Consider the following 15,746-nt stretch of genomic DNA (forward strand, 5'->3'; position numbering starts at 1 on the left):
TGTTGGTGTTTGTTAATTGGTTGGTTTTCTTGTTAAATCCAGAAACTTGGCTGTTAAAATGTAAAGTGATATAATGGAATCAATTCTTTGGAACAGAGGTTTCTGTCTAATTTGCTACTGCTACTTCACAGCCAGATATCATGACTGTTAAAATCAATTCAAATTTTTGACTATAGTAATACTCTACATTTGCCTTGACTATCAAGATTGTGCCTTGGTTCACCGAAATATCAGTATGAGCAGCATTATCATGTACAGTGTGCAATGAGCTTGTCACAGCATCATGGTGTGATGGGTTGACCAAGAAGAGATGATGAAGCAGCTGCTGTTACTCGGTAATGTGCAAATCATTAAACAATAAATGAGTAGCAATATTTCCTGGGTTCAGTGATACTCTTATCTCCTTTCTCTCATTGGTCTACAGAAACAGATTCAATATTCTCATTAATGATGGTCTTTTAAAAGATAAAGTGTTGCAGAGGTATAGCTAATTTTTCAAGTGAAAATTACATGTGGGTAGATATTGGATGGAAATGGGTTGAGAAAGAAAGGAAAGAATGGGAAAGAGGACAAACGAGCACAATAAGTCATATCTCTTTAATTTAATAACTCAGAAATTCTCTGTGTGGAAGAATGAGAGATAAGGTGGTATCTTTGCTTCAGTGAAAATAAAGGTGCCGCTCTGTTGTTTAATCATACTTGATTTCTAGTTCAGCGGCGATTAAATGCCATAGGGAACATTTATTATCCTCCGTAAAATCTAAGATTTAGTTTTTCAATCCAATGCAAATGTACAGAGAAGAAAAAAAGATTTTAAAATGAGTTAAAAGAAATGATAAAAGAATGATAAGATAGGAAACTATAAAATTTGATGTTGTTTCCTGTGGATTCTGCTTTATTTTGCTTCCTCCTCCCATTCAAATATCATGATGGAGGGGAGGGCAATTGGGTTGGTGAGATGGTGACATGTGACTCTTGTTAATTTTCAGACTTTTGTTAGTTCTAAAAAGGTACAATGTGTGTATTTTTGTGCAGGTATGTGTCTAAATGTAGACACTTTTACTTAAGAATGAGAGACTCGTGTACAAATTTTTGTACCCTCTGCAGCTAATAAACTGGGTAGACCACACCATAAAAGATCTTTGACACAAGGCTGAATATATCTAATATCCTATTAAATATAGTCTATTAAATATATTGAATTTGAAACAAGATCATTTAAAAAAAACTAAAATATAACTAAAATAACCCAGAAAACTGATTAACTTATAACTCAAAAGGACAAACAGCTAAGAGCCAACCTATCCAATTTGCATTGCCTAACAATGAGACATCTTCTGGGAGGTGTTTAAGAATTAAAGCATGCCATTTAATAGAAATAATGCTGCTGACCATACCAAATACATAATTGGGTTAGTAGAGTAAAATTAAGTCAACATTTTTCAGTAAGTATAAAAATAACATAATTTACACCTATATCTCTGCTACCTCTTATTCTCTCCCTAACCCTGAAATAGTCCTCTTTTGCAATTTTAACTTCGTATGAATACATTTATTCAGGCAATCTGCATGCATTTTTTGCAACCTTTTTCTTGGATTGTTACTATGTTTGTGAGTTTCAGACTTCCTGATTCATTAAGATCTAGTTTATTTATTGTATAAACCATATATCACAATTAATCTGTTTTCTTTTTTCTAACTTTATATCACAATTTATGTTTTCTTTTTCTAATTTTATTGACACATAATAGACATATAACATTGTGTAAGTTTAAGGTGTACGATATGATAATTTGATACATGTATATATTGTGAAATGATGATCACAATAAGTTTAATTAATACATCCATCAGCTCACATAATTACAAGTTGTTTTTGTGCATGTGTAGTGAGAAAATTTAAGATCTATTCTTTTAGCAATTTTTTAGTATATAGTACAGTATTGTTAACTATAGTTGTTACCATGCTGTACATTAGATCCCCAGAACTTCATTCATCTTATAATTGGGAGTTTGTACCCTTTGACCAATATCTCCCTAGTTCCCCTACCCTCCAACCTCTGGCAATCACCATTCTACTCTGTTTCTATGTTTGGCTTTTTAGAGAGTCCACATATAAATGAGATCATATAGTATTTGGCTTTCTCTATCTGGCTTATTTCACTAAGAATAATATCCTCAAAGTCCATCTACGTTGTCACAAATGGCAGGATTTCTTTCTTTTATATGGCTGCATATTATTCCATTGCATACATATGTCTTTTTATTAAAAAGACAAAAGATAACAAGTGCTGGTGAGAATGAGAAGAAAAAGGAGCCCTCGTGCACTGTTGGTGCAAATGTAAATTGAAACAGCCACTATGGAAACAGTATGGAGGTTCCTCAAAAAATTAAAAATAGAACTACCATGTGATCCAGCAATCCCACATCTGGGTATACAGCCAAAGGAAATGAAGTCATTATCTCAAAGAGATATCCATTTTCTTTTTGATGAATATTGAGGTTCTTTACAGTTTCTTCGAAACAATGCTGCTATGAGCATTCCTATACATGTATCCTGGTACACGTGAGCAAAAGTTTCTTCCAGGTATACACCCAGGAGTGGAATTTATTCATTTATTTATTCAATATGTATTTATTGAGCATCTATTACATATCAGCCATCATTCTAGGCCCAGAAGACACAACAGCAAGAGTCAAATGGAAGTTCCTATATTCAAAGTTTTTATAGTGTACTGAGGGAGAAAGACAATAAAAAGAAAATGAAATAAGTAAAATGTAGAGTGTTACCAGATAAATTCCATGGAGCAAAACAAAATAAAAGTGGAATAGAGAATGTGGCGGGCAGGACCTGTACTTTTATATAGGGTAGTTATGGAAGGCCATATTTTGAAGGTGACTTTTAAGGAGAGAGATGAAGGAGATGAAGGAGTCAATTCTGCATCTATCTGGAGGAAGAGCATTTTAAGTGGAGGGAACAGCAGGTGTGCAGGTCCTAAGACAGGAACATGCCCGGCATTTTGGAGTATAGCAAGGACACCATTGTGGCTGGAGTGGACTAAGCAGGGGTGAGTAGTAGGTGATGAAATCAGAGAGATGGGGCTTTATTGATGTGTATAAAGACTATATATTTTACTCTGAGTGAGATGAGAAGGCGCTGGATAGCTTTGTACTGTGTGGTAATCACAATTTCATTAAAAAAAAAATCATGCTGGGTGCTGTATAGACAGACTGTAATGAGCAAAGACAGACACAAGGAATGCAGATTAGGAAGGACTGCAAATAACCAAATGAAAGATGATGGTGGCTTGGACCAAAGCCTCATTAGTGGAGGTGGTGTGAAGTGATCAGATTCTGGATATATTAAAGTTAGAGCCACCTGGATTTGCTGGATGAATTGGATGATGTGAGGTGTGAGAAAAAGAGAACTCCCTTGACTCCTAGGTTTTTTCCTTGAATAGCTGGAAAAAGGATTGTCATTTGTTGACATGGAGAAGATTTAGAAAGAGAAGGTTTTTGGAGGAAAGAAGAATCAGAAGTTCAGTTTTAGATGTGATATACTTATTAGGTGTTCAAGTACAGATGTCAAGCAGACAATTGGATATTACATAAAAGTTTAGGGTATGTACATCTTTAACTTTATCGTATATCACAAAATTGTTCCCCAAATTGTTTATACCTAATTACATTTCATGTTAAAGTAACAATACTTGTATTGTCATTTTTTCATATTGGTAATCTGACTATACTATCTGGTGTCTCATTGTCGATAACATTTTTTAACAACAACAATACTCCTGGCTAAGTCACCTGACTTTTAATTTTATAAGCACTGCATATTTATAACCTACTGGCTGGTGGTACCATTGCCATTTTTTCCTGAACCAAAGTGGTCCATAAATGGGATATACCACATGTCCTTAGTAAGAAAAGTGAATCAGTGGCTTATTTATATATCTATTTTCTTTTGAGGAGATGGAAAGTTTTACAGACAGCATTGCACATTTTTGTTAGGCTAAATCCTCTTGTTTTGGCTTTTGATGATGACCAAAGTCTTGCTAATTTAAACTAATTGGAGGCATTGGAAGTGCTGGGTTTTGATTATAAAAAGAAAGAATTTAATTATTTTTAATTACATACATTAATTGAAACTTCCTATGCTAAAATGATGACCTAATGGGCATCTTATGGTTAGATATGAGCAATTGCACTTAAATATTAAACATGCTTAGACTATTGCTGAATTCCATTTTTAAGTGGGTGTTTAAAAAAGTGCTTTTTTTCTTATGAGTATGTTTATATTTACCTTATAGTATAATTTGAGTTTTTGTTGGAACTATGCAAGAGTACAGGAGGAAAATAGCATTTCTTTTTTAGTTTTATTTGTGGTTATGACTGGTATTTGTGCCAGTTATATTTGTGGGAGAGTTAAGTGATTCTATTTAAAGTAGAAATGTCTTGAAACGACTGGCCTGGCTTTGGGCCTACTGTTTCCATCAATCCTCCCTTTAGCTGGGGCTCCTTTATCTACATCTGTAAGTTTCACTATGTGCAGGTTCCCAAACCAAATGGTTTCTATTTAGGCCAAATTTAAAAAGCTCCAGGCCAGCAGCTTAGTAGCCTAGCCATGTCAGTCTAGCACTTCCTTTCCCCATTCTGGACCCGGCACAAGTTTAGTCACTAAAGTCTTGCCATGTTTAATCTCGTCTGCGTCTCCGTTTCATGCTCTTTCTTTCCCGTCCTTTTGAAGCAGTAACTTTGCCTTTTTCTTAACTAAACTCTTGAAGGGTGGAATTTTCTCTCTGTGCCCAAGGCCCCGATACTTGCTGCCATATTTTCCTGTGGTGCATTTGTTTAAGTAAGCATGGTCATTACCATTGGCAATTGCATCACACCTTAACTAATGTCACCAACAAATTTAATAAAAAAAAAATTCCCTTCAAAGAAAATTCCCTCTTTAGACTGTGAAATGTCTCATGTGGGAAAGGAGCTCAATGAATGTCCTTTGGCATTTTGCGCACTTACAAGTGCATGGCAGAGGGGACCAGAATCTTTAGAATACAAATTAAGAAATCCAGCGCATATTTATTTTGCCTCTCTAAAACAAAACAAAACAAAAACTCAAAAGAATACAAAAATGACCAGCTAATTTTAAAGAATGAAGCATTCTTACCAAAGACAATTACTTTAGAAGAGTACAGCTTGTAATGACTAATAGGTATTGGTTATAAGCTTTGGTAGACTGGGAGATGACAAGAAAAAACTAGTTAATAATTCTGTAGCTGCTAACTAAATTAATGATCTGCTCCCTCCATAAAAAGAAAAGAGGCAGAAACATGAATTTGATGGCCCCACAAATGACCAAATGGTTATGTGAACTTTGATACAAAAGTATCAATCTGCCCCCCTAAATTAACTCTTTGGTGTTAAATGGACCAATTTTTGTAATTTTTGAAAGGGTATGGTATACTCACTTGCCACAATAATACATTTGGTAGGGGTCTATTTTGGAGGTAAATGTAAGTGGAGCCAAACGTAGTTTGAAAACCTGCGGAATTGTTTGAGCAAAACGTGAATATATTTCTAATAAGGAATGATTTGTCCCTAAGATTAGTGGGTTTTTAAAAAATTTAAATGAAACCTAAAACAAATGCTCAATTTTATTTTGATCATGGGCAAAACTATAAGGAAAATTCTTTATGGAGAAGATATATATGAGGAATGTAGGATGACATATCTAATTAAATGAACCCATTAAGAAGTTTTTTACTGCCCCCTACTGTCAGTTTCTAAAATAAATATAGTAAAATTACTATAAAAACTGACTTAAGGTAATTTAGTTGAACAAATTGGTCGGGGAAAAAATTCACTGCCTCTAATTACGCCACTTTTCAGCCAGTAACACCAATGCTTACTCCATGTTTGTGAGCAATGATTTATCAAACTAAGAAACCAAGTCTAGAAAAGTGTGTATTAGTGGATATAGGGTGAGGAGTAAAGTCTGTGATTTGTGAAATGCTATATTAATAAAAAGTACCAGCCAATGATGTCTACTTTATCATTTTTCTAAATTTCACAATTTTAAATTTCCTTTTTTATATTTATGTAACTTAGGCAACGCAATCTTCATTAATAAAAAGCAAAACTTTAAAAAATGGTTTAACTTTAAAAAGTTTTTTATAGTATAATCCTGACTTGGAATGTTATTTCCATTTTGGCATTTGAAATTAAGAGAGGAGAAATAATAAAAATAATAGGTGATGCCAGTCGCTACGTGCAAGGCACCACTTGATTTTTTCTCACGTATTATTTCATCGTCATAAAAAAGTATGAGGTAGGTATGATTATGCCTACGTGCAAGGCACTACTTGATTTTTTCTCACGTATTATTTCATCGTCATAAAAAAGTATGAGGTAGGTATGATTATGATTTCCATTTCACAGGTGAACAAACTGGGTCACAAAGTAACTGGCCTGGGTGACTTGGTTGGTGGAGACGTGATTGGAAACCCCGCAATCTGACTCCAGGGTCATGCCTCTTAACCTTCTGCACAGAAGGTGCAGACTTGGCAATTAAGGAGGACAAATTTATAGACATAATGGACACGGTGGTGTAAGTGTTTACGGACTCCGATTAATCACACACTCATCTAATTGTGATTTTTTTTTTTTTTTTTTGCCATACGCATTCTCTAGTGGCCAGAGCCAGTGTATGAACAACAGATCTGCTGCCTTCTTGGTTCTGTTTATCTTTCCTTGCTAGAAAAGTTCTGCCCTCCTTGGTTGCATCACATTGAAGATATGTCGCTGTGCTTACCTTAAGCGACTATGTGCTGATTGGGCCCATACCTTAGACCAGATTATGTATTCAGCAGCTATTACTGTGGTTGGCCTCTACATACTTTTCATCTCTGTACTGACAGATAAACTTTTAGATTTAGCCACACTTTCAGCCATCTTCGGCAACTCACATTCAAATTACGCATGCATTTTTCACTGTATCTTGAATAAATCGGTTGTACATTTTAAGTTTCCCTGGCTGTTATTAATTCCGGAGTCTGATGTAACAACCTGTTTGTGCTCCCCTATGTCTGTCCAGTCCTTTGCTTCCCCCCTTAGTCAGTATTACATGGTTCATAACAACAAATATATCTCACCAGGGACAACTAGAACAACTAGTATTTGCAATTCTGGGATGCTTTTGCCTTGCAGGTACCTGAAAACACTACCTGAGGCTTCAGAGGGCTAACTGGAGAGGAAATCTCTTCTCTTCCCACATTAACACAAAAACAAAACTCAACACGAATCATCCGATATTTGTAATAAACAATTCTGACCTGATTCGAGGCGTTGGGTTTCCAGTGACTCTACACTCCAGATAAACTTGACTTCCTTCCGCCACTTCTTGGCTCCTCAGCTTCTGGATGAACCGAGGAGCTGATGGGAGGCAGAGTGGATTCTGGGGCTGTGGGCGAGAAATGCTATTGAGCGGCACTGCTTCGTCCTGGTCTGCTCCATAGCAACGCCTGGCCTTGGGTAACTTTTCCGCTTCCTCCATCTCTCGTTGGTCTTCGGTAGGGCTCTGGCTGGCTGAGGCGCTCATCAGGGCTGAGGGCTGATTTTTTGGAGACAGGTACCCACTGTCTGGTGATGAGGACTCGCCATTTGGGCTTCTGTTTCTTGGCTTTGCTGCTCTTCTAAATATGGATGTCAGCTCCTCTATGAGATTAGCTGCCTTGTCACACAGCTGGTTCTGGGGGCCAGCTGTACCTTGATAAGCTGGTTTGGGCTTTACACTTGTGTTGGGAGTTCTTGCATCACGTTTTTCAGCCTTCTGGAGGCTCCGGATATAGCTGGGTCTGGCAAGCAGGGGCGAGATGGTAGGCTTCCTCTTTGAACCAGGTGAGGAGATACACTCAATTTTTCCTTCTGGTCTGTTATCTGGAAGTGTTCCTGAGGAGGAAGGATCACCCAATTTGGTCTCCTTTCGGGAAGAATTTTCACGGAGTCTTACAGGAGTGGTGTTGAGAATCTGTGAGATTTCCTTTTCTGAGTCAAAATCTTCTGTCTTAGAGTTGGCTATAGCTCTCTGTGCCAGGTCAAGGCTCTTGTTTATCTCTTCCTGGCTGAGAAAAGCTGATAGCCCAGGGAAGAAGTCAGCATTCCTGTTTTCTTCCTGAATGTCTGATAGGGAATCATAGAAAGAGTCATGGGAGGAAGTCTCTGACATATCGGAATCCTCTTCATACACTCTTTGCTTTCAACAGGAAGGCCAGAGGAGGCACTGGAAATCAATTTACTTCTGTTCTGAAAGACAATATAGAGAGACTTGCCAATAGTAGTAAGATTGTGTTTGTGTGTGTGTGTGTGTGTGTGTGTGTGTGTGTGTGTGTGATTGTGATCATAATACTACTAATTTACAAATTGGGAGAAACATTAAGGTGAGCAAATATACAGCTGACCCTTGAACAACATGGTTTTAATTGTGGATTTTTTCAATAAATACTGCTGGCCCTACCTATTTTCAGATTTCACATTCGCGGATTGAACAAACAGGTAGAAAACAGTATTTTTGCTTTCCCAGCTGTGGATTCCCAACCGTGGATTCACGTGGGAAAAAAATACTGTTTTCCATCCGTGGTTGGTTGAACCCCCAAGATACAAAGGGCCACTGTAGTTAAGATTTTGGGGAGTCAAAAATTATGCACAAATATTTGACTCCAAAGGGGGAGAGGGAGGTTTAACCTCTCCATGTTGTTGTTCAAGGGTCATCTGTACTTTTTTAAAAAAATCTGTTCTATAAGTTGGAAGAGACATTAAGTATACTTGTATTTACCATTTATCACTTAATTTAATATTTGCTCGTGAGTGAATATGATCTTACTCACCAGCATTGACTAATTCATCTGCAGTGTGTGCTGTGAGTGCAGTAGGGCACTTCTCAGAGCCTCCCTTCCCTCTGCCCCCGACTTTACAGCTCAGGACAGCTTTGACTTCACTAGTGTTTTGAGATTAGTAGCTTGTTGATATTTTTAGTAAATATGACCCTGCTAGAAAATAACTACAAAATACAATCTTCATTTTTTAGTTTTCAATGAAATGTTGAAATCTTATAGCCTCATTCTTTCTTTGTGTCCAGCCATGTGCTTCACATTCATTCACTCAACAGTTGATTCAACACATAGTCCATAATCATATAAAGTTTCAGGTGCTAAAGGCACATTCATGCTCTCGACTAGAGATTGGCAAACTTTTACTTAAAAGGCCAGATGGTAAATATTTTTGACTTTGTGGGCTGTTTGTTCTCTGTCATAATTACACAAATTTGCCATTGTAACATAAAACCAGCCATAGAAATACATACATAAATAAGCGTGCCTATGTGCCAATAAAACTTCATTTGTGGACACTGATACTTGAATTTTACATGTCGAAAATACTATTCTTTTGAATTTGATTTTTGTACAACAGTTTAAAAATGTTAAATAAAAAAAAAATCCCAAACACTCTTTTGTTTGCAGGCCATACAAAACCAGGCAGTGGGATGGCTTCAGCACAGGGATTGAAGTTTGCTGACTCTCGACTCAGACTGACGGGACAGTCCTTGGGTCCAGAGTGAAAAGTCGTGAGGTGTAGTAAAGAAGAGGGAGTGGAGGAGATGAGGTAGAGCTGCACTTCCTTTTAGAAGCAGTTTTCCATCAGAGATTCTTCATAGAGTGATGAGATTTTGTTTTATTAAGGGAAGTGTTATTTTTTTGCACATGACCTAAAAGAGCCAGCTTGCAATTTTTGACCCCTGAAAGTCTCTAATCTCAAAAAGCATTATGTAGAGAGGTTCCAGAAATCCACCTCAAGGATCTGCTACCACACACAAAAAAATGCAGTGATTCATAGAATCTGCTAATTCAACAGAAGATTTGTAATCAGAGATCCTAAAGCTTGTTAGTGAACTTCTGAGTCAAGAGTCAATAAACTTCATTTGTGCCAAAGCCATTCCATTGCCTGTTTTTGAATGGCCTGCAAGCTAAGGCTCTATTTTTTTTTTTACATTTCTGCAGATGAATGTTATACTTGTCTTTGATGTCTTCTTAGAAAGGTTATTCACTTAGATGAGCCTGAATTATGAGATTCTGCACATTCTAGTCCTACTCTACCCACTAAACCATATTTCCCACTGTTCTCCAAGTAAAGCTTACAAATCCATTAGAGTGGTCTCATCATTGTCCCCGTTTTATCAACCCAAATATTACTCTAAATCTTTTGTCCTGTCTGTGCTCCAGAATGAAACCATTCTTATTTCTCAACAATTCTTTAGATATAGCCCATATCTGGAGAAAAGTTGTATTCAGTGTATTTTGACTATTTGAATATGTTTAGTTTTAATTCACTTTTTGTACTGAATTCAATGCTGAGAAAGATTGGGAAACATTTTATGTCAACCACACCTGGGGTGGCTAAATTGAAAATCCAGGTAAATTTCAAAACAAAATCTTTGATTCTTGAAGTGACCTAGAAGAGAATCCCTCTTTCAAAATGTGTTTGTGAGTATCTACGATGTGCCAAACAACGTGCTAGGCACTGAGATAGATATAATTTAGGAAAAGACAAGGTTTCTGCCCTCATTGAATTTAATAGTGTAGAAGGGATACAAATAAGTAATAAGCTATATAATTTAATGTGTCAAGTGCTATGATGAGAGGAGAACCAAGTGCTATGTTAGCATCTAGAAAGGGCAATGAGATTAAGATCAGGAAAAGTTTTATGGAAGAGATGAAGCCTAAAAGGTGATACAAGAAGGGTGAGGAAGAGTCGGGCAGATAAGGAGGATACAAAAGCACCTACAATCATGTGCTGCTTAAAAACAGGGATACATTCTGAGAAATGTGATAGGCAATTTCGTCACTGTGCGAACATCACCGAGTGCACTCACACAAACCTGGTTAGTATAGCCTACCGCTGTAATCACGTGCTATGCTTTTAGAACAACTGTTAACACAGGTTCGTTTGTGCCAGCATCACCACTAACACATGAATAATTGTAGTGCATGCCCTGACCATTGTTTTTTCTTTCTGTAATTCAAGTGCCTAAATTAAGCTTTGACTGTCGAGGCATCCACTACAAAGAGGCATCTGCTTCAACAAAGGCTATCTGGAATAAGCAGATTGCCAGCCACAAGACTGAAACATAGAAGTAGGGCGCCTTCCCCCACTGAGGCGCCTTTAAGTGTTGGTTGATTTCAGTAACCAAATGTTTGGGCTGCTTTTATTTTTTTCTTTCCATGCTTCAAATTCTTGTTCTCTCTCTCTCTCTCTCTCTCTCTCTCTCTCTCTCTCTCTCTCTCTCTCTCTTTTTTCTAATGATCACAAAGAGGCCACATTTTTTTAATGACAACTCAATCTCTATATACATTCAGTATTGCAAAATTATAAGTGGATAATCATATTAATAAAAAGTCATGAGCATAAAGACACTGCTCTAGGCTTTGGTGCATTTTGTGCCAGGTATTTTAGTAAATATGGCAAACATCAAGGAACTAAGCTACTTAATTCATAGAAATCAGTTTTCAAAAAAATGCCTGTCATCTCATAAAACACTTACTATGTCAAACCCGGAAATATCAATAACTAAATGACAAAAGTAACATTGTTAAAGAAAAGTTGATGACAAAAATGTTAGGTTAAAATATTAAGCTTAAAAATTTTAGCAATGGAACTTAGGATCCAGAAAGTGTACGCATATTGGAAAATTTAGGAAAAGATCCCTATGTTCTGCTTCACAGTTACTACTACATTCCGGAAGGGGATCTCTGGGTTGCTACAATGTCTTCACTGCTAGTATAAACCACTGCTTCACAGTTCAGAAGAAACAGCATAAGTGGGTTTTAAAATAAGATTCTTCTCACTTAAAATAAAATAAAAATGCGATCTCCGCAAAATTACATAGAAATCTTATTGAAACGTCAACGAGACTGCCCTTTCACCTTTACGGCCTGCCTGAGCACCAGGCTGCTGTGTAACTTACATAGGGGAGATGCGAAGTGTCCCCACTCAGCAGTGTGCAGGTGATCATAAGCCCTCCCACTTCCGCAGGGTTTTGCTTTCTCAGGTATAGAATTGAGGGAGCGGGCTAGATGGATTCTGTGAGTCCTTTTATGTAAAAGGATCTGAGTCAGCTTGAGATCCCACCTGGAGCAGATGTCTAAGGTGGCAAAGGAAATGGATGAAAAATGGTGGGTGAAGTTATTTCTTACCTTTTGATGCCATCATTCAGAACCATTCTGTATTGTAGTTCACAGAAATCTTTGATACTCTCATCTAATGGCTGGTGCTACTAAAAGATCAGCAAATGAGGCATCTGACAATGAAATTTTGCATAAAAATGGAGAAAGGCCATGCCAAGTTTGGGTAGAAAAACAATGGACCACCATGTCACATCAGTCATCAGGACTTTCTGCCTCTGAATTTTAAGAACCATCAGTCTGGTCTGGAGATACCCATTCAGGCCATTGAACAGAAGTCTATGGAGTGCAGCACACCCATTAGGAATGTGTCTCCCCAAATCCTCTCAGGCAGGCACCTTCCATGGCACCTTCCTGGTTCTAACAGGAAAGATGTAAGAGAAGTAAGTGCAGGATGGGATTTTTTTTCTCTTTACAGAAAAATGACCCCAATAGAGTGATGGCCTCTCATTTTCTCTCCCCTAAAAAGAATACAAATATCAGTTCTTCTGTAATCTATCATGCTGGCTTCATTTTCAAAATGCATCACTTTATTTTCCTCATAAGGCAGCCATGCATTATAAACATTAAGCATGTGGTAGTCAAATGATTTCATCAGTAAGCCTAGGGCTTCCATAGGCTTTCCTGGAGCTTACAGCCAGAGTAGTCTAAAGGGGTGAAATATTAAAGCTTTCTCCACAGCCAGACGTTCCTTTGACATTTGGGTTATTGAACACAAACTCACTGGATAACTTGTCTTCAACATAGTCTTCTGCTCTTAAAAGTGTTAGGTGTGCTTTCTTTTCGATGGACACTCTGATCTCATCAGAATCTCCTTTTGTCCTTGTATATTCTAGAATATAAGAAAGGCCATTACAACCCCTGTTTTGTAAACCAACTTTCACACCTGCATATTCAGGCTTATCTTTAAGAAGTTGTTTTATCTTGTTTACTGCCGGAGGTGTCAGGGTGCGGGTGGCTGCGATGGGCTGCAGCTTCCTCTTGTTCACAGCCTGGACAAGGGCCCAGACTAATGAGCCTATATCCTCGCTGTCTGCCTTGGGCCGGAGCTCTGCTGCCTCCGCCTCTATCCATGGACACGGTGGATGCATTGACGCTACAAGCTCCAGCCCAGGGCACCCTTTAAATTCTTGTCCATATGTCTTAACTCACCAAAAAGAGTGAACCCTGGAGATCCTAGGCCCCGACCCTGGCAGCACGCTTCCCCGGCCTCACACTTGAGAACCGTCTGCGCGCCCTGGCTTGCCTCGTGTACTGCAGAGCCTGTAAGTGATAACCTCTTTTTTTCTTCAAAGTTTCCTAATAGTTATCACTGAAGCGTGTCTTGCAATTGTAATAAGAACCACCATGGCTCTGCTGGTTGTAACACTGGTCTGGAAAAGGGAGATGTCCGTGGGGAGCTCCCGCGCCCAAGTGCGTGCCCAGGCATTTCTAGCCGATAGTTATCTATGGACTCACATCGGCACAAAACAGTAATGCCTTACGTTGTAGCACCGTGACTTTACGACAGCTACGTCACTAGGCGATAGGAATATTTCAGCTTTGTTATAATCTTATAGGACCACCGTTGCACGTGGCATCTGTTGTTGGCTTAAATATGTTATGCGGTGCTTGACTGTACAAAGTCAAAAAAGAGTGTGGCATTCAGGTAACTCGGAGAGATTCAGTTAAACAGAAATCTATCTGGAGATTGGGAAAAGAGCCGGAGATAAGGTTAGAAAACAGGAGTGGGGTCAGAGAAGGCCTGAAGCCTTGCAAAGAGCTTGAAATTTGTTTTATGGGCAGTTGGGAGACAAAAGAATACTGTTAAGTATGAGATAAACATCTCAAAGTTGCAATTTAGAAATATGACTGCAGCCTGGCTTGAGGACAAATGCAGGGGAAGAGGAGGCAAGGTGAAAGAAAGAAGTCAGTGAGAAGGCTTTTCTAGTGTTCTAGAGCAGGGCTCCCCACCCTCTGGGTGGTGGACCGGTACTGGTTTTGGCCTGTTAGGAACCAGACCACACAGCAGGAGGTGAGCAGCGGAGGAGCAGGTGAAGCTTTATCTGTATTTGCAGCCGCTCCCCAGCACTGGCATCACCGGCTCAGCTCTGCCTCAGATCATCAAGCATTAGATTCTCATAAGAACACCGGTCCCTAGTGCCAAAAAGGTGGGGGACTGCTATTCTAGAGGTTTTGTATGTTTATCACTGTTTTATTTTTGGTTGCACATTATCTGAACCTCCTTTTTAGTTTTGGATAATTCCTCATATGATGAGCCTCAGTGAGAAACTGAGTATATTTATAATAACAGGATTGAATTCTCCAAATATTTGCTTTCCCAGCATACTGGAGTCTGGGTACAAGTCTTGGCACATGGCCTAGACTTGGCAATAAGATATATCCACCTTGGACTTTGAAGCAAGGTCCGTGGCAAAACCATTCAGACAGCTAGACACTGATAGTGGCAGCAGAGTCAGCAACATGAAGTGTTGGCTGTACAGAGGCGTATCCAGGGTTGGAGATGGAAGCTGTGTTGTGGGCTGTTCAGCTGTAGTCCAAGGGATAGCCACACATGAGTCTTTTTCTGGCATAGTTCTGACTGTGGTCTTGCCTCCAGCATAGACTCCGGGCTTCATTCTGTGAGTTGCCACAACTCCTATTGATAAATCTCTTTATACTCAAGTTGACCAAAGAATATTTATGTTGCTTGCTGCTAAGGAACACAATTGATCGTAAATAAAAAAGATGATGGAGATATGAACAAGTGACACTGAGATGGAAAACAGGGTACTGAACCAATCGAAGAGAGGAACAGACATTGCTGATTGATTACATTAAGAGATGATGCAGAGGCAGGATTATAGATTTCTTCCTCAAACAATGGGATAGACGGTACCACAAGTGAGGGAACAAGTTTTGAGAAAAAGAAAAGCTTAATTTCGATTTACACTTTTTGCTTCTGAGGGGATTCTGGGACCTCTGGTGCTGATGTCTAGAAGGCAATTTGAGATAGTGGTCCAGAGCCCAGAGAAAGAAAAGCAGGGCTGGATTGGGAATTAGTCATCTGCGGGTGGTACCATAAGTTATGGGAGGGGATATGGTCATTCAGGAAGAAAGGCAGAAAAAAGAAAAGAATCTCCAGAGAGGTGGAGGGAAACCACGAGAGTGGGATGTCATGGACACAGGGTAAGAAAATGTCCCATGAAGGAAGGAGTACCCTTTGGACTTAGCAACTGGGAGATTAGCACAACTGGCAACAGCAGTTTCAGTGTATGTGACAGAGATATAAATCAGATTCCAGATATGTTGAGAAATTATGGAAGGGAATGAAGTGTAGATTGCAAGTGCAGTTGACTCTTTGGAGTTTATAGAAAGGAAGAGAGGCAGTGTAGCTGGACAAAAATATGGAATCTAGTGAGGATTTTTAAAATTAGGGTGGGGCACTGAAACATGTTTCAGTGCTAATGAAATTAGTCAGTAGAGAATGAGAAGCAGAAGATCCAGGTTAGAAAGTGGGGATAATGT

General features: G+C 38.6%; 1 protein-coding gene and 1 pseudogene across 1 annotated transcript in view; both read right to left on the reverse strand.

The window, feature by feature from the left end:
- PALLD (palladin, cytoskeletal associated protein) overlaps positions 1–8,243 on the reverse strand; it is a 342,018-nt gene extending 333,775 nt beyond the window's left edge. Inside the window, exon 1 of the mRNA XM_006906328.3 lies at positions 7,338–8,243. Coding sequence (XP_006906390.1) covers positions 7,338–8,230 — 893 coding nt within the window. The 5' untranslated portion in view covers positions 8,231–8,243. The remainder of the gene's footprint in view (positions 1–7,337) is intronic.
- A 4,643-nt stretch (positions 8,244–12,886) lies between these two features.
- LOC102878620 lies at positions 12,887–13,330 on the reverse strand (annotated as a pseudogene).
- Positions 13,331–15,746: the final 2,416 nt, after the last annotated feature.

This window comes from Pteropus alecto, unplaced genomic scaffold (assembly GCF_000325575.1).
Source record: "Pteropus alecto unplaced genomic scaffold, ASM32557v1 scaffold50, whole genome shotgun sequence".
Lineage (NCBI taxonomy): Eukaryota > Metazoa > Chordata > Mammalia > Chiroptera > Pteropodidae > Pteropus > Pteropus alecto.